At 43.0% G+C, this 21920-nt stretch overlaps 1 protein-coding gene across 3 annotated transcripts in view; it reads left to right on the top strand.

The window, feature by feature from the left end:
• Window positions 1-21920, top strand: part of PRKCZ (protein kinase C zeta) — a 225748-nt gene that overhangs the window by 196358 nt on the left and 7470 nt on the right. For all 3 annotated transcript variants that reach the window (XM_051988781.1, XM_051988783.1, XM_051988782.1), the window contains 6 exons: window positions 6612-6698; window positions 8094-8229; window positions 10659-10746; window positions 12867-12986; window positions 15288-15367; window positions 16518-16607. In XM_051988781.1, the coding sequence (XP_051844741.1) occupies window positions 6612-6698; window positions 8094-8229; window positions 10659-10746; window positions 12867-12986; window positions 15288-15367; window positions 16518-16607 (601 nt within the window). The remainder of the gene's footprint in view (window positions 1-6611; window positions 6699-8093; window positions 8230-10658; window positions 10747-12866; window positions 12987-15287; window positions 15368-16517; window positions 16608-21920) is intronic.

Here is a 21920-nt window from a genome sequence, read left to right as displayed (position 1 = left end):
TGAACACTTCACAGTCATGGGAACTGTACAAGCATCGGCCTTTTCTACTTTTGTTGTTATTTTTTCATTCATATCCAATTTTTTGTGATCCCACCTGGAGTTTTTGTTTTTTAGGTGGGTTTTTTTTTTGGGGGGGGGGCAGATATTAGAATCATTTGCCATTTCTTTCTTCAGCTCATTTTACAGATGAGGAAACTGAGGCAAAGTGACTTGCCCAGGAGGAAGCTGGATTACAACTCAAGTTTCCTGACTCCAGTCCCTTTGCTCTACCCACTGCACCAGCTAATTGCTTCTTTTATTTTTTGGAGAATATTACTTATTCCTTCTTTTGTTGAGTTGATGTAGATATGGGCCAGGTTGGGGACTTTGAAAATGACAATGGAAAGCAATAGGAGAGATTTGGTTCTCCCCCTCCCACCCCTTTTCTCAATGGTATTTTATTTTTCCAAATACACGTAAAGTTAGTTTTCAACATTCATTTTTGTAAAACTTCGTAATTTTTGTTCCAAATTTTTCTCCCTCCCTTATTTTCCCTCTCCCTAAGACAGCAAACAATCCTATATAGGTTAAAGAGGTAATAATAGGTAAATGGGTAATAATAAGAGTTGATCAAAAGGAACAATTGATCTATCAATCGTTTGACCATGCAATGCTAGTCCAACAAGCAGTAATTAAGTAACTATTACATGCAAGAAGAGGGGCACCACACACCTGAGTTCAATCCTAGTTTTGTATTACTACTGGTCAGCTCACTTTCCTTCTGAATACCCCAGGAGAGGCTCTAAGACTAAGTTACATAGCAGGCAATTTCCATTGATGGAGAAAGGTTCCTGTCTAGGATTTAAGCTGCCTCGGTGAAATCCTTGGTCCATGCACAGAGTGCAGTGATATATATTGTAATGCTGGAGAAACTGAGGCAAGATAGAGATTAGCCAGTTTTTAATATTTTATTTAAGAGGGAGAGATTGTGCTGGGGGCATGTTGCTCTTGGGGCTGATGTCCAAAGCATCCAGCAGAGAATGTGAGGTTCCCATAAAATATATATATACACACACGTGGCTCCAAACTACCCGGGGTAGACTGAGGCAGGGGTGGAGTCAGAGCACTGAGAGTGGGAATCCCGTTCTGACGGGTAGGGGGAGGCACTGGACATTCTGATAAGTAGGGAAGGTCTGGGGTCATGATGTCTAAGATAGATGGTCTTTCTCTTTATCTGGATCAAACATCCTGATGATTTAGGAGGGAGGAGTGGTGTTGCAACCAGGGGGATTGAGGCAGAACAATTCAGGGAAACTAAGGCAGGATAATTAGGGAAACTGAGGCAGGACAATAAAAGTTAACGGTGGCACAACAATATAATGGTGCATTGAGACCAGAGATGGATTGTCAAGTGAGTTACAGTTGGATGATCAGTTTGGCCAGACCATAGAGTGAGTGAAGGGGATGAATATGAACTAAGTCTGTATGTCAAAATGAGATATAGTTCTTTGCCTAAAAAGGTTACATTTCACTGGGACAGTGGCTGGCTGACTAAATATGAGATCCAGAGGAGACTGGATACCAAGGAAGTTTATGTCTCTGGACCTCAGTTTCTTGTACTATAAAATGATGGGTTTGAACTAGATAGCCATTAATGTCTTTTCCATCTCTAAAATCCTATGATTTAATTGAAAGAGAGGTGGTGGACCGTAGGTGTGGAATGGGGCATATATAACTGCTTCTTGGTTCCAAGGGAGGGGTTTATAAAGAAAGATCTCTTTGGCAATCTATGGTGTAAAGGAAAAAAGAGGATTAATAAAACTCAAATTTTTTTCAAAAAGGATTAAAAGGGTACATTTCAATTTTAAATTTATAAGTAAATTTGTCATTGTCAGAATTTAAAATTCCAGCTTAGGAGAACAATGAGTTTTAAATGACAGTTAAGCTGCTTGGAGTCATTTCATTCTTCACTTACCTGCCAAATGGTGACATCTCAAATGGCCTGTTCTCGCCCACCTTACATCTACATTACCTAAAATGGGGAAAACTCAGTTTAAAAGCATAGGAAGAAGGTATTTAGTCAGATAAGCTCTAATGAGTGAGGGGCAGCCGGATAGCACAGTATTTAGCACCCTAGGGACCTGAGTTCAAATTTGGCTTCAGACACTTAACTGTGTGCACCTGGGCAAGTCACTTAACTTTCCAGTGAGAACTCTCCAAGAATGTAAGTTTCAGGACAGGCATTGATCTGTATTTGTAGAAGGATTCCCTCACTGAGAATTCCTTAAGCTGGTGAAAATCACAGACCAAAAAAAACCTGAAGTCTTCATTCTAGTCTCTTTTTTATGTATTCTTTTGTTTGCCAATGTGATTGTGGCTTCTCAAAATCCCATGAATGGAGAGATCTTGGAGGCTTGAGCAAGCTGGAAAGGCTTTGAGTCACCCAGAACCCACCTGGTGCAGACGGGCTCCTGAGACCAAGTTGACCATATGCGAAGAGACTATGGAAGAGGGCATCTGTGGAGGGAATCCTCCCTGGGAAGAAATCACGCCTCCTTGAAGTATTGTCTGGATGAGCACGTGATTCCATGCAGCCGCCATTCCCCAACCTTCCAAAATAGACAGTGGATTTAACTTCTGCCTTTGTCTCTTCAGCACCGAGGACAGCTCCTGTTGCATATTAGGCATATCATATGTGTTTATTAGTATTGAATTGTTAAAACTAAAAACAATTTTAAAATGTGCTTGCTTAAGAGTGGAGACCCATGTGCCTCACTGCTAGGAGAGCTGTTGTCCTTTCTCTTTGTATTAATGGCCCTGAGAACAGTTGGACCTCAGCCTGTCCCTCCATGTTGGGAAAATGGCCCTTGATTGCTTTCTCACCTGCTGAAGGAAGAGCTCATGTTCTCCCAGCTGAGAGGTGGAATTGATGATGGATTAAGCTTCCTTTCCCTGGCATGGGATGCTGCCAGGTTTCCTGCCTGTTTGAAGCAGGTCACCAGCCTTTATGATGAGGAGAGAAGAGACTCCCATCCATCAAGCTTGTTTTTCACGCCCCTCAGGGACTCTTTCCTTTTTGACCTTGGTGAGGCTGAATTACTTTTGTCAGTAACCTGATGGTTCTCTTTGGTTGGGTCTTGTTTCATTTCTAATTTTCAGGAATATTGTTGCTCCTGATCTTGATATCCATTGGCTAAGAATTTTCAGATTAAGGTATTTTCTTGGACATTTTTTGAGTGCCTTCCTTAGCCACTCTTTTCCCATGAGGACAACCGCTCTCTGTCCACTTCACAAGGTCTTTGGGAAGCAGTTGGCCTGTTAGGACTGTCTTTTTCCTCACATAGACTTGTTTTTATTAATCTGCACATTCTCTAGTAGAATGTAATTGCCTTGGGAAGAGGGACTATTTTTGTTTATCTTGTGTCTCCAGCTTAGCCTCAAGTGCCATGCACATAGTAGGCACCTAATTAATATTAGTCTCAAATTGAGTGGTAGCTAATCTTAGGCAAGTGTCAAGTTAACACGTCCCGGCTCTGCCAAGTGCCTTTCCTTGGGAGAAGAACCTCAGCCCTAATGAGCGTTAGGGAGGAGTTGGAGGGACTTCCTCCCTTCTATGTGCCAGGCTTGAGTGCAAAGTGATACAAAGAGAGGCAAATGACAAACAGTCCCTGCTCACCTCTGTGGGTCTGGTAGAATGAGTCTGTTCCTTTTACTGGTCCTTGGTGCAGGGTTCTGTGTTCTTCTGGGCTGGCTGAATTGTAGGCATTCGTGTTGTGGTATGAGGGACAGCTAAGTAGTGCAGTGGCTAGAGTCAGAAAGCTGCATCTTCCGATGCAAATCCAGCCTCAGATACTTCCTAGATGTATGATCCTGGGCAAGTCACTGCTTGCTTTAGCTTCTTTGTCTGTAAAATGGGGATAACAACAGCATCTCCTTCCCATGGTTGTGAGGATCACATGAGATTATATTTGTAAAGCCCTTACCACAGTGTCTCTATGTAAACATTAGTTATTATTATTATTACCTGTGACCAGGTTATATCCCTCTAAATAGAATGGAAACTGAAATATGTGTGTGTGTGTGTGTGTGTGTGTGTATAAAACACTGAATAGAAATGGGGCAGTTCCATGAGGTTAGAGACCACACTAAGAAGGGGAGCAATGAATAATGTTGTGAGTCTGGAATTAGGAAGCCCTGCCTTAAACCTTAGTACCTGTGTGACCCTAAGAAAGTCATTTTACTTGTGTCTGCTCTCCTGCCTTAATACACTGCTGGGGGACTGAATGAGCAAACAGATGAATAAATTGAATGTTTTTGCATGAATAGTTCATCCCCACTGTGGTCTGCGACTTTTTTGCCCCTTTCTGCTTTTCCCCTTTACTTTCTCTGTATCAGCTCCCTTCTCCCTTGCAGGTTTGATAGACATATGCTAGCTTGGAGCTCTTTCCATCCAGGAGACATGGTGCATGTGGGGTATCATCTCTGGACCTTTGCTCACTGGGCTTGGCTACTCAAACCCTGCTTATTTTATCACAGAAGAGCTTCTTTGCAATAATGTTGATGGGAATACAGTTCCTGTATTGGGAGCTGTGTCAATGTTACCCCAGCAGAGGGGATTGAGTAACGGAGCCATGGCGTGTCCTGGGTGCAGCCAATAGGCCTGATCGGGTCCTGGCCCCTCTCCCAGACAGAGCTGGGAGATGGCTCAGATAATTGGGAACAAGCAGAATTTCCATCGCTGCCATGTGTTCTGCAGTGAGTGGACCCTGGAGTGCTTAGGTGAAGGACGGAGGAAATCAGAAGGACCTTGCCATGAGACAAGGGACGACATTTCTGAAAAGTTCCATTTGCTTCCGTTGCTCTAAAGTCACAAGCCAGGCACTCCAAAAATGGGTGTGTCTCCCAAATTCTCCAATACCTTCTGTGAGCTCATTCATAACAAGAGGAATAGTTGACATTTACTCTGTGCGAGGCACCGTGTTAAGTCCTAGGGATACAGCTGATCGATCCATAAGCATTAATTAAGTGCCTATTAAAAGAAAGGCAGCTTCTGCCAACCAGCAGCTTCTGTCTGAGAAGAGGAGATAGTATCTGTCCACAGATAAGCAAAGACACAACATAGATCAAATCAATCTGAAGGGATTTGGAGATGAGGGTAGTGGAAGGTGAGAGTCAACATTTGTTGAACCTTAAACCGCTAGAAGTTCCAAGAGACTGAGGTAGAAAAAGGAGGACATTCCAGGCCTGGAAGCAATGCAAAAGCCTGGAGGCTGGAGATGGAATAACATCACAGTACTGTGACGCTGCTGGGGCTGCTGGGAACTCTTGCACCTTTGGATCCTGGAAAAGCCAAGGTGACCTGCTTTGTTCCCCAGCCCTGGCAGTGAATGACTTGGAATGGTTTCAACAAATTGAACACACATTCAAGGGGCAGAGATTGCCCCTTGTCTTATGATTTCTAGAATGACCCTGTTTAGCATCCCCAATTTCTCCTTGAGAATATTTGAATGAAGACCTAGCCCGTGGGGTAGCCATATTCATACAAAAGTCCCTTGGACTAAAGACACACTCTGGGTGACTGGGAGTCCTCATCACTTGACCCTTGGTGCCTGAAAGGAATGCTTACTTCTTCAGGCCTTTTTCTTTCCTGCAGAATATATTTCAGCAAGTCAAAAGATTCCCAAAATTAAGAATTCAAATCACAGACTCCCTTGGAAAGGGATTAATCTATTTCTTTCAATCCGATCAGCATTTATTTAGCACCTGTCTTCCTGCTACTAGAACAGTCCATAATGGGTCTCCTGCCTTAGGAGCTTGTGGCAAGCAGCAAATAAAAGAGAAATAAATAGAAGCTATATTGAAGAGGGTGGATCCACCAATGCTAAAGTTGATCTAAAAAGGCTTTCCGTATGAAAAGGTATCCCATTCAGGCTACTGAGGCACAGTGTTCGAGCAGGATTTGAACCCAGATCCTCTTACCCCTTCTTATTGTACTACATGTTTTTGCTTATGGAGGAGCCCTTCTCAGAAATTACCCTCACTTATTTATCCACCCAGAAGGGAGTGAGAATGGAAACATTGGAACTCTCCTTCAAGAAACAGAAATGTTGCCTTGGATTCAAAAAAATTAGTGCTGTTTATTTTATATTTCTATCACTTCCCAATAAGTCCTCTCTCCAAGACGATTCAAGAGACAGATTTGAGCAGGGAAGGCATTCTGGGCATTTGTGACAGTGCTGCTTTGGAAAATGCAAGTAGCTCAAAACAATGTACAGATCCTTTAAATTAAACAAAAAAACATATTTTTTAAAAGTCTCCTTGACAAAATAAAAAACGAATCATCCAATTGACCACTTTCACGCAAAATGATGCTCATTCAAATATATATATTTGTTTGGTTTAAATTTTTTTTTAAAGTCTTATTCCTTTATTGTTTGTTTCCCCTTTTCTGTAGAGAATGGCTCATGAAATTTCTGCTAAATTAGTTTTCTTCGTGGATTTTTTTTCCTTCCCCGGCAATATGGTTTCCCCATCAGATCTAAGCTGCTGCAGATTGAATTCTGCCAGAAACATCCAAGTTCCTCCTTCCCTGGGGAAGCTGCCTGCCGCTGATGAGATCTTCTCTCTTTCAGGTTATTCCTTGTCATCGAGTATGTGAATGGAGGGGATCTCATGTTTCATATGCAAAGGCAAAGAAAGCTTCCGGAGGAGCACGCCAGGTACGTTGCAGCCAGTGCCCCGCCACCGACAATTAGAAAACCAGATGCTCTTTGGATAGAATGCTAATGAAGAATTGTTTTTGCTAAACTCCTTCTCTTTCTACCTATCTCTGTGTGTGACTCTTTATAGTCGTTTTTAAAGCATTTTACAAATATTATCTCTTTTTTATTCTCACAATAGCCCTGGGAGCTAGATATTAGTACCCTTTTATGAATGGAAAAACTGAGGCTCAGAGAATTGGGCTGGGTTACCTGGACAGAATTTGTACTGATGTGAGGTCCAGAGTTCTATCAGATCTGCCACGGAGTGTGTGTGTGTGTGTGTGTGTGTGTGTGTGTAGAAAAAATTAGGATCCCCCAGCTAGGGGGTCTTCCCTCCATTATGCCCCAATTTTAATATTCCTATATATTTTTTAAACTTATACAGGGAAGCAGCTAAGGCGCTGGCTCTGGAATCGGGAAGATAGCATAACAATACAAACTACGGGAGCTGAGCAGGAGCAGTAGAGAGAAGGGAAAGGAAAAGTGGTTCTATTAGGAGTCATTTTCCAAGACTTTTTTTTAATGTCCAATCTATGATTTCCTTAGTAAGGGACATGTAGGTGATTCTCAAACTGCCTACGACTTAATTGATAAGTTGCCTGATTCACAGAATCCAAACGATCCAGATTCACATCTTTTAAGTTTTAGAGGCAGGATTTAAACTCAAGTCTTGCTTACATCAAGACATTACCCCTACCATGCTTTCCTGACACTGTGAGAAATACTTCCCAGCTAAGTGAGGGCAGGAGCCCACTGCATTGTTAGACTTTGAACAAATCTTTTCCTTTTTTGAGCTCAGTTTCTTTCTCTGTAAAATAACATGGCCATGTAGGATGGTCTCTAGCTCTCTCATTCCCTCCAAGTCGTTGATACAGTTTAGTTTGGAGTGCATTTGGGGTCTGTTTCCCAAGCTGGGATGGAGCTCAGGGACCCTCTCCCTGGCTGCCGAGCTCCTAGCAGGACTGAGTAGTGTTGCTAATACCTCATTCATCTTGACCATTGAGAGGGACCGATGGCAAGTTCAAACTGTAATTTGGGTTAGTGACCTGAATCTGACAGGTCAGTTTTGAATTTTTGATGCCAAGAAGAATGGATTAGCAAGGATTGGACTCAATGCAGGGAGAAAACCATCAATCTCACCTGGTTATTTTGAGAAAACTTAAAAAAAAACCCTCTCTACTGTAAGAAAAATGATATTCGTTCCTCCTCTCCTGCCCTCGGCTCCTTCTTACTTGACTCTCCATTTTTAGAAGTCATGAATCTCTCCTTTTGAATTGAATTGTATCTTGTCACCTCAAATAGCAATGAGACTTTGATAGCTTTAGGGATTTGTTTGTTTTTTTCCCCTTCAAGGTTTTATGCTGCTGAAATATGTATTGCTCTAAACTTCCTCCATGAACGGGGAATTATCTACAGGGACTTAAAACTAGATAATGTCCTCTTAGATGCGGAAGGTCACATCAAATTAACAGATTACGGCATGTGCAAGGTGAGTAAACTTTGCTGGGTGGATTTCTGCATGGCTCTATATATGCTTATAGGAGATAGTCGCATATAGCTAGCTGCCTCCATTTTGCATTTCGTTTTGTTCATTTACCTCAGTGCCTCTATTTACCTAAGCAGGCTTTTTCCTGTATGTATCTATCTGTGTGTCTGTCTGCTGCCTTTGGATTCATCTGCCTGTGTGAGAGTAGATCTGTGTGTATTGGCTTGTTTGTATTTTGGCTTGAAGACCGTCTTCATGTGCATTCATGTACCTGAGCTTTAGCTCATGCACTTGCTGATTTGCCTCAGCAAATCTGTATCTCCCCCTTGTGATGAGAACTTTCCCCCTGAAGGGTCTCTTGCAAGCGTTGCTCTTCCAAAGCACCTCCTGCAAGCGTTCCTCTTCCATATTGTTCTTTTGAAGTCAGTTTCTTGAGCCTAAGTGTACGACTTGACTTTTTCCTTATGAAATTTCATCTTCTTATGTTTTAATCTGTTGGGAACTGGTTAGATCTTGACTGTCATCTAGCGTGTTAGCCGTCCCTCTCAGTTTTGATGATACATGTCCTCTCTGACTTTATCCTGGTCTTTCGGAATAACATGAAACAGTCCCAAGCGACACAAGGATCCTTGGGGCACTCTGCTGGACCCCTAGCCACACTGACCTCACAGTTAGTCCTGTCATTCAGCAAGTTCTGAATATCTGCTTGTAAGATTGTCCAGCCTTTATAATTCCATCTTTTCTGAAAGAATAATAGACACTACTTTATCAAAAGTTTGAGTAAGAACAATCTTACTCCACAGGGGTATTTTTTTTTACTGACCTATAGTGATTTGTCCCCACAGGAAGCATTGGGCCCGGGTCATACAAAACATTCCCTTATCTACTGGTTTATTAATCCCACCCAACAAGGAGGTGTGGGGTTAGATCGAGGAGACCCATTCTTGACGAAGCCAGACTACTTTCTGTGTAGATGTTTGCCCATCATCTTTTTAGTGATCCAAGCTAGGATTTTTTACAGGAATCAATGTCAAGTTCCCCAGGCTGATTACAGGGGTCTGTTGGCTTTCCTTTTTCTTTTGGAAAACTGTTCTCCATTATTTTGCTCCTTCTCTTATTTTTTCCATGATCATTGACATAATCTTCAACAGTGGCTCAGCCATCACAGCTGTCTCCTCTTCAAGTACCGGAAGATCTGGGCTGGGTGAAATAAATGTATCAAGGGCAGTGAGGGATTCTCTGACTGACGCTTCCCCTATCCTAAGTATCAGTTCCCTGTTAGTCACTTTTGTTCTGACCTTTCCACTGTAAAGGCCATGGCCAGAGAAAATAGGAGCAAGATAACACTTGAGCAGCTCAGCCACCTGCCTCTCGGTTGTCACTTATCACTATCCCATCCACGCTAAGCGTCCGACCTCTCTCTTCTTTGACCCTCCCCCTTTTCCACCAATAGAGCTTTTCAGAAATTTCTAAAAACATTTTTTTCATGGTGCTTGTTAACCTCTCCAGTCTTAGCTGATTCTTCTTCCTTTAGGCTCTTTGTGACGTTCTCCCCCAAATCAGGGTTGCACATCACCTCTTCCACAGACTCTAGCAGGGGGAGGCAGTGTGGTGCTTCTCCTTGCTACCGTTCCTCCTCTCTATTAGTGACCATGGATCCCGAGAATTCCCTCGTTGGTTACTCTATCTTTTGAAGAATAAAAATAGCCCTAATACAAGTTAAGAAGTAGCTATTTGTTCTTCTTGATTAGAAAGACAGAGAGCACTCTCAAAGCTCTTGATAATTATTATATGTGATAACTCTTTGCAGGCTTATCGATTTGTTTCCTGAATACATCATGGCTTCTTGCTGTTTTGGTGGTCTGTTCGTGACTAAATCGCTTCTCTTTTTTCTACTTCCATTGATATCTACTAAAATGCTTTCTCTGCATCACACTTTCTTTGATTCCTAGGTTTTATCACAATTTAAGATGAAGAATTAGACTTTCTGAATGCACAGCACCCTTTCGCAGCCCAAACATTATCTTACCTGTTTCTTTTCAATTAGATATACCCACATCCCAATCCAGGTGGATTTCCCCCAATAAAGTCTCAGTGATGTCAAATTTCCCTTCTAGAGTTTACCCTTCACCATTTCCATTTACTTTCTAACCATAAGGCAGAATAAGTAATGGTATTTTAAATGACTTTTAGGAATCCAGCATTAGTGAACCAAGCTATAATCAGCTGGCAATTTAGTTGGAACCAGATAAATAAAATAAACATCCTGGAGGGTTTGTTTTTCAAACTCTGAATTTTACATGCTTATGATTCCATGGGGTGTGTGTGTGTGTGTGTGTGTGCGCGCGCACACATGTTGGAGGGAAGGGAGGGAGGATCTCTTACTCCAAAGAGGTATTGTTTACTGACACCTAGAGTGATTTTCCCCACAGGAAGGATTGGGCCCAGGTGACACAACAAGCACTTTCTGTGGGACACCAAATTACATCGCCCCAGAAATCCTAAGGGGAGAAGAATACGGTAGGTTCATGCTTGGCTGTCCCCAGATTTTCCTTCTCCTCTTACTGAATCCTTCTCAATGAGGTAGCACAGAGTCATGGGATATCAGGACTGGAAGGGATCTCAGAGGTCATCACATGTAACTCAGCCCTAAATGAGAATTCCCTTCTCTACAAGTGACTACTTAGACTGACCTTTACGGCGATGGGGCTTTGAGGTCTGTGTGTTACTAAGTGGGGGTCCTTTCAGAGAGCAGAATGCTGCTAGAATGTGTAACTCCATTTTGTTGACTCCAGGTCTAGTTTCTTGGTGCTTCTTGGGCTCTTCTGTCACAGTAGTCAGAATGTGGGAGATCCAGCCCATCTGTCTTGTGAACAATCATTTGCTGGTTGTGAGTGAGCCAGGGAAATTAATTTAACTTAGAAAGTTTGCTCACTGAGCAAAGCAGCAGAGCCAAGAGGATTGGAGAGCCATTAAAGAGCCGTGAGGAACCAAACTTTGTCCTCCTGCTCTCTCTTGACTAGATGTCTCCTGTGTATTCCTTCTCCTTCTTTCTCCCTTCCCCCAATAAAGTACTTCTCTGGTCCCCTCACCTCTGAACTCTACTCTCTTTTCAAGGTGCGAGTCAAGTCATATCAGCAAATACTTCTCAAGCACCTACTATGTGTCACGTGATGAGTATTGGGCACATAAGTATGAGTCCTTGCCCTCAAAAAGCTTATAGTAGTCTACAGAAGAGCGGAGCACTGTGGAATATCTTGTTCCCAATGGGAGAGGCAGCATGTCTAGATAGAGAAAATAGTAATAACTAGGGAGAAAAAGAAGGAGGGAGACCCAAGAGTTCCTTCCTGTAGGAAGTGGCACCCAAACTGTGCTTTGAAGGAAACTTGGGATTTTACAAGGCTGAAAGAAAGAGGGAAAGCATTCTGGGCATGGAGAAGGGGAAGGGCAAAGTCCTGATGGTGGGAGATGGAATTCCCACCTCCTTGGGAAGTCTTCCTACTGTCAACTCAGTGAGAAAAATGACCTATGTCTTCTTTGAGCTGTTTTGACACCTATTCTCTATTTCCTTACCTCACCTATTTGTTATTTACAATCCAGCCTTCTTGGACAATCCATCAACAGAAATTTATTAAGTGCCGACTGTGTACCAAGTAGACAGTTCAACATACAAATGTTTTATCCACCACGATTTTAAATTGCCTAATATATATTTGGGGCACTCATACATAGTTTGCACATCCTTCCCTGTTTCTGGCATAATATACAAGACCTTTAGTAGATAGTAGAAGGCAGTTAGATTGTAGTAGATAGCGCCCTGGGCTTGGAAACGGAAAACCGTCTTTCTAAGTTCAAACCCAGCCTCAAACATTGGCTGTGACTCTGAGCAAGGTACTGTTGGCCTAAACTTCCTTCTCTGTTACAAGAGGGGAATGGTAAACCATTCCAGTATCTCTGCCAAGAAATCCCCAAATGGGGACTCGGATATGACAAAAAAATACTGAACTGTATACAACCCGCTCGGGTGGATGTCCTACCAGGTTGTTGTTGTTGGTGATTTTTCCATATTGGTAGGATTGAACTAGATGACCTTCTCACCTGTCCAGTTCCAATGGTCTTATGATCCCTGACCGTGAGTGGATTTTATTTCCAAAATAGGTTTTGGAGTTAGAAGACCCTTATTTAATTATTCCCTCTAGAGCTTACTGTCTGTTTACCCTTAGGCTTCCAAACCCTGAGTCTCGGTTTGCTCATCTATAAAATGAAGGGGTTCGACTTCATGATTTGCCTGACCTATAATTTTAAATCACTTAAAAACTTTGAGCCTCCCCTATAAAGTGGGTGTAATAACACCTGTCAGTAATTTCCCATGGTAGAGTGTATATTCCTTAAAAGCTGGGAATTTTCATTGAGCCTTTGGCTTCCATGCATCTAGCACAGAGCTTGGTGCAGAATATGGGCTTAGATTCTGTTAGCTTTATTACATGATGGGACCCCCCTCCCCAAGAGAAATTAGCTTTATTGTATTTTTTGTGTATATATCACCATCAGTTGGTACAGTACCCCTCTCCTCCCACACACATAGTTAAGTACTTCATACACCCTTGTTAATTGGCTGATTGGTTCTTGCACTATCCCAGGGTTCAGTGTGGACTGGTGGGCCCTTGGCGTCCTGATGTTTGAGATGATGGCGGGAAGATCGCCATTTGATATAATCACAGACAATCCGGACATGAACACTGAAGATTACCTCTTCCAAGGTACGTATGTTCCTACATGCCAGACACCAAGATGGGGGAAGATAGTACCAGGAGAGTCGGTCCAGCTTAGGAACAGAGCTTGCTCCCAGGCTCGACAAAATTTGATGTACTATTTTATTTCATCCTCCGTAATCAGTCTGTGGCTATTTCCTGTCAATTTTATCTTCATAATGTCCCCTTATCTCCTCTGACAGTTTTCCCATCCTGCTCAGTCTTCAGCATCTCACACCTGGATTATTGCAATAGCTGTTGGGAGATCTGACTGCCTCAGGTCTTTTCCCACTCCCATTTGTGCCCCATTCAGCCACCAGAGTCATTGTTCTAAAGGACAGATCTGACCCCAGCTCAGTGAACTCCAGTGGCTTCCCAGGATCAAATATAAAGTCCAAAAATTGGCATTTTAACGAGCCCTCTTTCCCTTCCTGACTTTTTATACCTGACATCATTCTCCCCAAATCCCAACTCATCTTTCTCTATGCAATCTGGTAACTCTGGTCTCCCCACTGGTCTCCCCACTGATCTTCAGATGAGACCCTCCCGCAAAAGACAGGAGAACTATCTTTTATATTTCTTGGTGGGCCCAAAGTCTGGCACATAGTAGGCACTTTAAGAAGTGTGTGAACTGACTGCTATTCCAGAGGCTAGAATACAAATAACAGCTAACATTTATGCTTCACTTAAAAGTTTGCAAAGCACTTCACAAATGTTATTTCATTTTATCCTTATAACATCTGGAAGGTAGGTGCTATTATTATCTCCATTTTACAGATGAGAAAACTGAGGCAGACAGAAGTTAAGTGACTTGCCTGGAGTCACAATTAAGTGTCCAAGGCAGAATTTGAACAGAGGTCTGTCTCCCTGAATCCAAGATTGGTGCTCTATCCACCACACTACTTATTTACTAGACAAAAGAAGGCTTTGAACTCATGGTCATCTCTCTGTACTCCCAAATCCTGGAAAGGTGATAATTAGGTGATCTGACTTCTACTTGAAGGTATAATTAAGATCCATGAAATCTTTTCTGTTTTAAGCTCTTCTCAGAAAACTAGATTAGAAAAATCTCTTGCATATTAGTTTTCCAATGTCCCGTAAGTGTGGTACCACTGAGCAGTGATAATAATTATCATCATAACTGATGAGAGGACTATGATTCCTTGTTCAGAGCATTGACCTCAGACCCAGAGAGATCCATGTGCGAGGTCTGTCTCTGACCTTACTGGTTGTGTGACCCTAGTCCAGTCACTTTTCTTCTGTGTCCCAACCAAGACTACGAGATGCAGAGCAGATACTGGCTTACAGCTGGTGTTTCTTAAGCTTTTTCTATTGCCCAGCCACTGTCCCAGGGAAGTATAAATTCTAGCTTTCGTTATTATTATTTTTATTGGTATTCTTCTTATTGATGATGATTTGATAATATCAATAATAAATAGCCAGCATTTATAATAAATTAACAATTAATTTATTAAATTGATGGTATAAGTTATTAAAATAAATAATAAAGCAACCCCTGCCTTCTAGAAGCTAAAATAAATAAATGAATGAATGTTAATAAATAACTCCTGTCCTCAAGACAATAATGAAGGAGGATAATAATGAATGAATGAACAGTTGATAAGGGTAATATTAAGAATAATACTATTAAGAAGTTAATAATGACTGACTGATAATGATGGTGATGATAATAAGGTCTTGCCCTCAAAAAGCTTCCATTCCATTCCAGAGGATGACTTAGTGTTTTAGGTCCTAGACTTGGAGTCAGGAGGCTCTCTCTGCCTCTTTTCTCATCTGTAAAATGGGCATAATAATAGTAATACACAAGACCTTTCCTTATTGTCCCAGTTAGTAGTTCTAGATCCCCCAAAAGGATCACATGTCTACATCTGAGTGTACATGTTTTGTTTCTCTTTCCACCCTCTTACCCCCATTCTATCTCTTGGGCTGGAATCAGAAACCATCTCATTCAACCTAATTGATTTACAGATGGGGAAACTGAGACTGTGAGGGTTAAATGACTTTCCCAGAGCTATAACTCCCTATCCAGCATTTAACCAAGTCCTCCATTCCTCCAGTAAAAAGGAGGAATGGGCGTTTTCTCATGTCTTCCTCCAGGGACAAGTCTGGGATTTATCACTAGCATTGTTTCAAGTCCTCGTGCTGGGTTTTCCCCCTTTTATTTGCACAGTTTTAGTCACTGTCTATTGCTTTCCATGCTTTGCTTATTTCCCTCTGCATCAAACCAAACTCTTGTAAAACAGAAAAGCGGGAAAATATTTCTCAAGACCTTTTTTCCAATCTCTCTAGTTATCCTTGAGAAGCCTATCCGAATCCCTAGATTTCTCTCTGTCAAAGCCTCCCACGTCTTAAAAGGATTTTTAAATAAGGTAAGTTTTCAAGTTCTTTTGCCATCTGAGGGGGTTAGGGATGGGGATTATCCTATTGGTAATTTAGCAGCAGGGAAAACCCATATTGCAGAAAAGATGAGGGTCCCCCATCCGTTTGCCCGCCCCCTGAAATGTTGGAGGAAACGAACATGTCATTTTTTAGAACAATGTTTTAATGAATTACCCCTTTTGCCTCTAGGACAGGCATTCTAGGCCCTCCAGACACCAGCTCCAACCTACCTTTCCAGATTCATTGCACGCTATTTCTATTTGAGCTTTCCATTGGCTTTCCAAACTGGGAAATTAGCTGGTTCCTGGTCCATTTCTCAATGCCATCTCTTAGAAACCTTTCCACACTCGGTCATGGTTTAGCTCCTGTGGGAAGCCTGTTCTAATCCCATTTCCCCATCTCCCCATATTCCCAGTCATCAGTGTTCTTGTTCTCCATAAATGATCCTCTATTTGTGTACCATTTGTACTCTCCCTTTCTCTTCCTTTTCCCCACCTCCCCCAAATGTAAGCTCCCGGGAGGTAGGGGCTGATTTGCATTTTGTCTGTCTTTCCAATCCTATCCCCAGTGTCTCCTGAATAATAGCCAATCACCGTGTTGGCTGGATTGTTCCAGACCCCTAGAATTTATTTTGTGTGTATTTACCTATATGTGTCTTGCCAGTCGCCAGTTATCATGGTGGCTGGATCGAATCGAGTGATGAACTAACCCCCCTGCCCCCTCTGAAAGAAAACTGGCAAAATCAAGATCCACTTTAAAATATGGAGAAGAGACAAATTTTCTCAGGAAGGCTGATTTTGCCTCAAAGAAAGACGCCATTTTTACTGATAATGGCTTTAAAATTTCTTCTCTGCCTTTGTGTATAGAAAAAATAGGATGGGGGGGGGAGGGAAATGGGAGAGAGGGAAAGAGAACATTTATATAGCATCCTCTGTGGGCCGGCTATTGTGCTAAGTGCTTCGAGATATCATCTCATTTGAGAGCAGAGGTGGAGGGGGAAGGGGAAGTTGGGTTTTTGTTGAGTTCCTCTGTTACAGTGGGGACCCTCAGCTCATTTGACTTAGAGAGGGAGAGCTCATCAGTCAGTTACAAGAGCAAATGTTGACTTGACTTTCCCCCCTTTCAAATTTTGACTTCTAGGATCCCAAAGAGAGGCTTGGTTGCCAACCACAAACGGGATTTTCAGATATCAAGTCTCACACGTTCTTCCGCAGCATAGACTGGGATCTGGTAAATAATCCAAGCTCCATGAATTCCCTGGTGTGATGAATGGAAGTGTGGTTTCTTACTGTCCAAGAATGGATTTATGTATTACAAAGCCAGCTTTCTCTCTTTCTCTCTCACTCTTGTTGTCTCTTTTTCTCCCTCTCCCTGTCCCTCTTTTTTTTCTCTCTCTCTTCTTCTTTTCCCTACTCCATTACTCCCCTTCTCTCCGCTGTATGTGTGTGTCTACATGCCTTCTGTGGGTCTTCATAGACCTCCTTTCTTCTACTAATAGTATTTTGATATACAAAAAACAAATTGAAAGCCAGAGCTGAGCTATTAGCAGCCTCTATCCAGAAGAGGAGGAGACAAGGAGGATTATTCATTTTGTAGAAAGTATAGAATCATAACTAGAAGTTGCAAGGTCTGTGAAAAGAAACATTAAATACATCCCCAACCACCCCCATCGACTTTGTAAGACAAATTTGGTTCAGGGGAGAGTCTCCAGGACTCTAGGGATCTAGGGGCTCTTAGAGGCTCCAAAGGGAAGCTTACCATCTAGTTATTTCCTTTTCCACTAATTAGATGCTAAGCTTAATTGTTTTTAGCCTAAATGACATCAGTGTTTCTTCAATCTTCATGCCCGGTGTCAAAGTCCTGGTTGCCCCATCTTGGTTATGGTTCTGTGATATTCTCTGAGGACAATCCTTTTTTAAAACACTGGTGGGGAAGAACTTGCATTCTTGTGCATCGCTTAATTGCAAATGGCATCTGCTGGGACATCTACTGATACTCGACAAGGTTTTTGCTGAAGGCATTATGAATTTGGCAAGCCAGAGGACACATTGAAAAATGATCTCAGGTCTGTGTACTTCCTGTGAGGCTGCAGACATGATCACCAGCCAATCTTCTTGAGAAGAAATCTGGAGCTGTTTTCTGGCTTATGTCATTGGGTTACTCATTTAGGAGCTTTCCTGAAGAAATGAATAGAAACAATCCCCGGCTGAAATATGACTTATCAGGCCTCTTGTAAATGCATGAGAACCAAGAAAATGAAACTGAACAGGGCACATCCGTTGTCTGCCGAGTGGAATGTGACTGTTTTGCAAAGTTACTGAAGTTTCACTTCTAAATTACACTTTAATCTTAAGGAGTAAGCAGGTCCCTCGAGTCTGCACCAGCAGGAGGAAGGGAAGAATTGACGTAGCCAAGCGAGATTAGGACCAAAGAAAATTCAGAGCGGAAGGAAATTGGGCATTTTCTTGATGGACTTCTCTAGCTAGACTGTCTGCCTGCCTTAATAGAATTCACTGGGTCATGCCAGGAGGGTCTCATGGAGACAGGCTTGATCTGTTTCTGAAGATTGAGGGAGAGGGATAATGGACCACAATTTGTAACTTCTGAAAACCAGATTATATCCATGTACCTATTAAAATAATTCTCTTCGATGGACAAATTCAGTAATGGGATCTGACGCGCTATTTCCAAAGATCATGGAATATGTATCATTTTCAGTGACATTTGAGAAGTTTGCATGGCTTAATTTTTAGGTACTGGTTCTCTTCCTTTGAGGGGGGATGGAGCATAACAGGAAGGGAAAGCTGCATCTTTCATCTAGATGCCCTTGGTAAATTATTAAATCTCTAATCTGGATTCTTGAAGTCCTGGCAGTGCAAAGCAGCATTTGAATAGATGATTTATTCTTCCTCCTTAAGGCCGGGCTCCCCTTTCTTTTTAGTTATGCTGCATAATGTAGTTTTTTGTACTGGAACATCTTGTTGTAAACAGTTCTTTTGTTCTGATATGATAAAGATAGCTGGGTTGGTCGGTGAATAGGGCGCTGGAACTGGGGTCAGCAATTGGTTGGAATATTCAGTCATTCATGCCTAACTTTTCATGACCCCATTTGGGCTTTTCTTGGCAGAGATACTGGAATGGTTTGTCATTTTCTTCTCATTTTACAGACGAGGAAACTGGGGCAAACTGGGTAACCCGAGTTCAAATCTAGCCTCAGACAATTGCTGTATGACCCTGCACGAGCCACTTAGCCCATGCCTGCCTCAGTTTCCTTTCTCTAAATTGGGCATCATAATAGCACTTGCTTCCTAGGGTCATTCTGAGGAGCAAATGAGATAAAGTCTGGGCCTAGTGCTAATAAATGACTAGCAAATGCTTGGTTCCTTTGATATCAAGTCATAACAGAAGCTCTGACAGAGCTCCGTCAAAGGATCTGTGTTCGAATCCTGCCTCTAATGATGGTTGTCTGGGTTGCTTCCCGTCATGATTCTCCATAATTCCCCACGTTTATGTAACACTTTAAGCTTGGGCCATATTTTCCTTACAAGGAAGATGCTGCAAGTTTGTATGACTGTCCCCCTTTTTCTAAATGAGGAAGCTGAGATCTGTGTCCAAGGTCTCAGGTAGGATGGGTACAGAGGCAGGATCCGAACCCGGCGCTCTGCAGACCTGTGCAGATGACTCTGTGCTGCCCAGCAGCTCTGGATCAGGGGAGCTTCCCAGGGAGGCACTAACACTTTGATGCTCATTCCCAGGCCAGGCTCTTGGGGCCCCAGCCCCAGCAGCCTTTAGTCTCAGAAGCTTTCTCCATAAAAGCCTCTTTGTCCTGCTGGGCAGAGGGAACTGCTTCTGCTCCAAATTGCAGAAAGAAATATTCCATCGCCTTAGAAAAATGGAGAAGGTGCCAGTTTGAGGTCCAGGTAACCAGGGCAAAGGCACCAGCTCTCCAAGAATGCTCAGCTCGAGGCCCCATGGAGTCAGCGGAAGCAGCACCTTGCATCCTGAGAGAAACAACATGCCGGGGGCTGGGCAGGAATGGGGGGTGGGCAAGGGGGTGGAGGGTGAGAAAGGGCCAGGGCCAGAGCGAGCCTTTTTAATGGCACCGGACTCTGCCCTGAGCTGAAGAGCTTGGCTGATTTCTGGGAAACAGGATGAAAGGAAAGCAGCCAATTCTGCAGAAACAGGGTGGGGCTTCTTGTCCAAGTCTGTTTTTTTGTTTTTATTGGGATTTTCCAAGCTGGCAGGGAGCCTCTGGATGAAACAGGTTAAAAGAAAAACCCCTTCATGGCCAAGGATTCCCAGGCTCTCGTTTGGCCAGCATAAACTCCAGGCTGTAGGCACCGAAGAGTCTCGTACCCCAGGCTTTTTCATTGCTAGGGTTGGGGTAGTGAAAAGGGTAAGAGGTGGCTGGATTGGAATCCTGGCCCAGAGTAGTACAGGGAAAGGGAATTTGGAGTCTGAGGTTCTGGATTCGAGTCCTGACTAAACCACTCACTAGCTGTGTGACCGAAGCCTTGGTGTCCTCAATTTTAAAATTAGGAGTCTGTCCTAAGGCCTCTAAGGTCACTTGCATTCTGTGATCCTAAATCACTTAGTCATGTTCCTTTTGCTTCTTCCTTCCCTTAAGGGCAGGCACTCTTCAATTTACGGCTTTGTATCTGCAGGACTTAACATATGGTAGCTTCATTGGTTGATTTGTAAGAGGGAAAGCTCTTATTAAGCACCTATTGTGTACCAGCTACTATATTATCCCATTTGATTTTCCAAAGAGCTTGGACACCAGGTGCAGAGCTCTATGTCTGCTCCCTCTAGTGGCTGAAAGAGCCCTGACTTTGGAAATGGGAGACCTGGGTGGATATTCTAGCTCTTGACATTAGGTTAATCTATGCAGCAGGACGGATCTCGGCTGCGAGAATCTTTCAAGGCAGCAGAAAATGTGATGGGGGGGGAGGGGAGAGGGAGGCAGGGCATTAGGTCCCCTGAGTGGGTTCCTCCTCATTGTAGAGCTTATCACAAAACCCAGATGAACACTTGAGTGTTGGGAAAAAAATTCTTGGTCAGACACGGGTTGGACTGCAACCGTTGGTCAACAAATTATTGGTTATTGTTTTTTTATGAAACTGGGTCTCCCCATCTGGAAGGAGAGTAGCCATTCATGGACCTTCCTAGTACTTATCGATCCATACAGAAGCCTTTTCTGCTTTTGCCCCTCATTAGTTAGCCCAATGGCTCTCCACTAGCAGGATTCAACATATTAGTGATGAAGGGTTGGCAGAGAAAAGGAAAACACAGTCCCTGCCCTCAGGGCGCTTACTTTCTAATCCTGAAGACAGCAAGTATAGAAAGAGACACATACAAGATACATGGAAGAGATGGAAACAAGCTTTAGAGGGAAAGCTTCAGGCAGCTGGGGGACCAGGACAGATCTTCTGCAAGATGATGGCATTTAAGCTGAGTCTTATGGAAAGCTCAATATACTTTCTAGCTCTGAAATTCTGAGAAAGTGATTTAGCCCTTCTAGTCCCAGCCAGTAGCAGAGGGGGCATTTGAACTTGGGTTTTCCACACTTTGTACTCTGGCCATTATGAGATATTGCCCCCAAATTCCTTGTGTGCTTCTTGCGGTAGAAATTCTCTGTATTTGTACTGCCTGCCTTCCATGGCTGCTCATGGGGCTTCATAAATACTGATTGATGGGGCAGCTAGATGGTGCAGGGGATGGAAGTCAGGAGGACCCGAGTTCAAATATGGCCTCAGACACTTAATACTTCCCAGCTTTGTGACCCGGGGCAGTCACTTAACTCCAATCGCCTCATCAATAAATAAGTAAACAAATAAATAGGTAAATGAATGAATGAATGTTTATTGATTGATTGATAGGTTGGTTTTTTTGGCTTGTCAGACCTATCAGAGCCTTCCAGTTGGGGGCACCCACACACCAAGAATTAGACAGCTTTTGTGGAGGTCAAGGAGGACACCCTTGGTGCAGTAGGAAGAACATTGTATTTAGCGCCAGGGAACCTAGTTCAGAGCCTGCTTCTACCACTTACTACCTGCGTGCCCTCTCAGGACTCCAGTTTTGCCCTCTCAGGACTCCAGTTTCCTCCTCTGGACTCACCCTTGTGATTCCCTCTGGTTCCAAATCTGCCATCTGATAGCTGTGTGGGGCAGTCCGCCGGCGGTCGGCCTCCGAGATCCTTTTCGGCCCCAGACCTGAGCCTGTGATTTACTCCCCTCCCCTTAATCTTCTTGCGCCATACCCTAACAGTCACAGGAATGTGAAACTACAGAAAGACAGATGGCTGATGCTTTACCAACCGTCACCGCCAAATAATGTATTTTATAGAAATGGGTGTAATTGCAAATAGGCTGTGATTAATTTCGTCCAGATGTGTGTGCCCCGAGAAGGATATTTATATAGTGTTTAGAATGTGAATGGAAGCTCGATGCTTAATTAGGTGTAGTCTGATTTCTTGCTTAGTCGGAGAGAATGGCTGACAGGATTGCCAGGATATATTTCATTTTTCTCTCCTGTACTTCATCT

This window comes from Antechinus flavipes, chromosome 3 (genome assembly GCF_016432865.1).
Source record: "Antechinus flavipes isolate AdamAnt ecotype Samford, QLD, Australia chromosome 3, AdamAnt_v2, whole genome shotgun sequence".
NCBI classification, from domain to species: Eukaryota; Metazoa; Chordata; class Mammalia; order Dasyuromorphia; family Dasyuridae; genus Antechinus; species Antechinus flavipes.
Note: the sequence above shows the minus strand (reverse complement) of the source record. Positions and strands in the feature narration are given on the sequence as shown.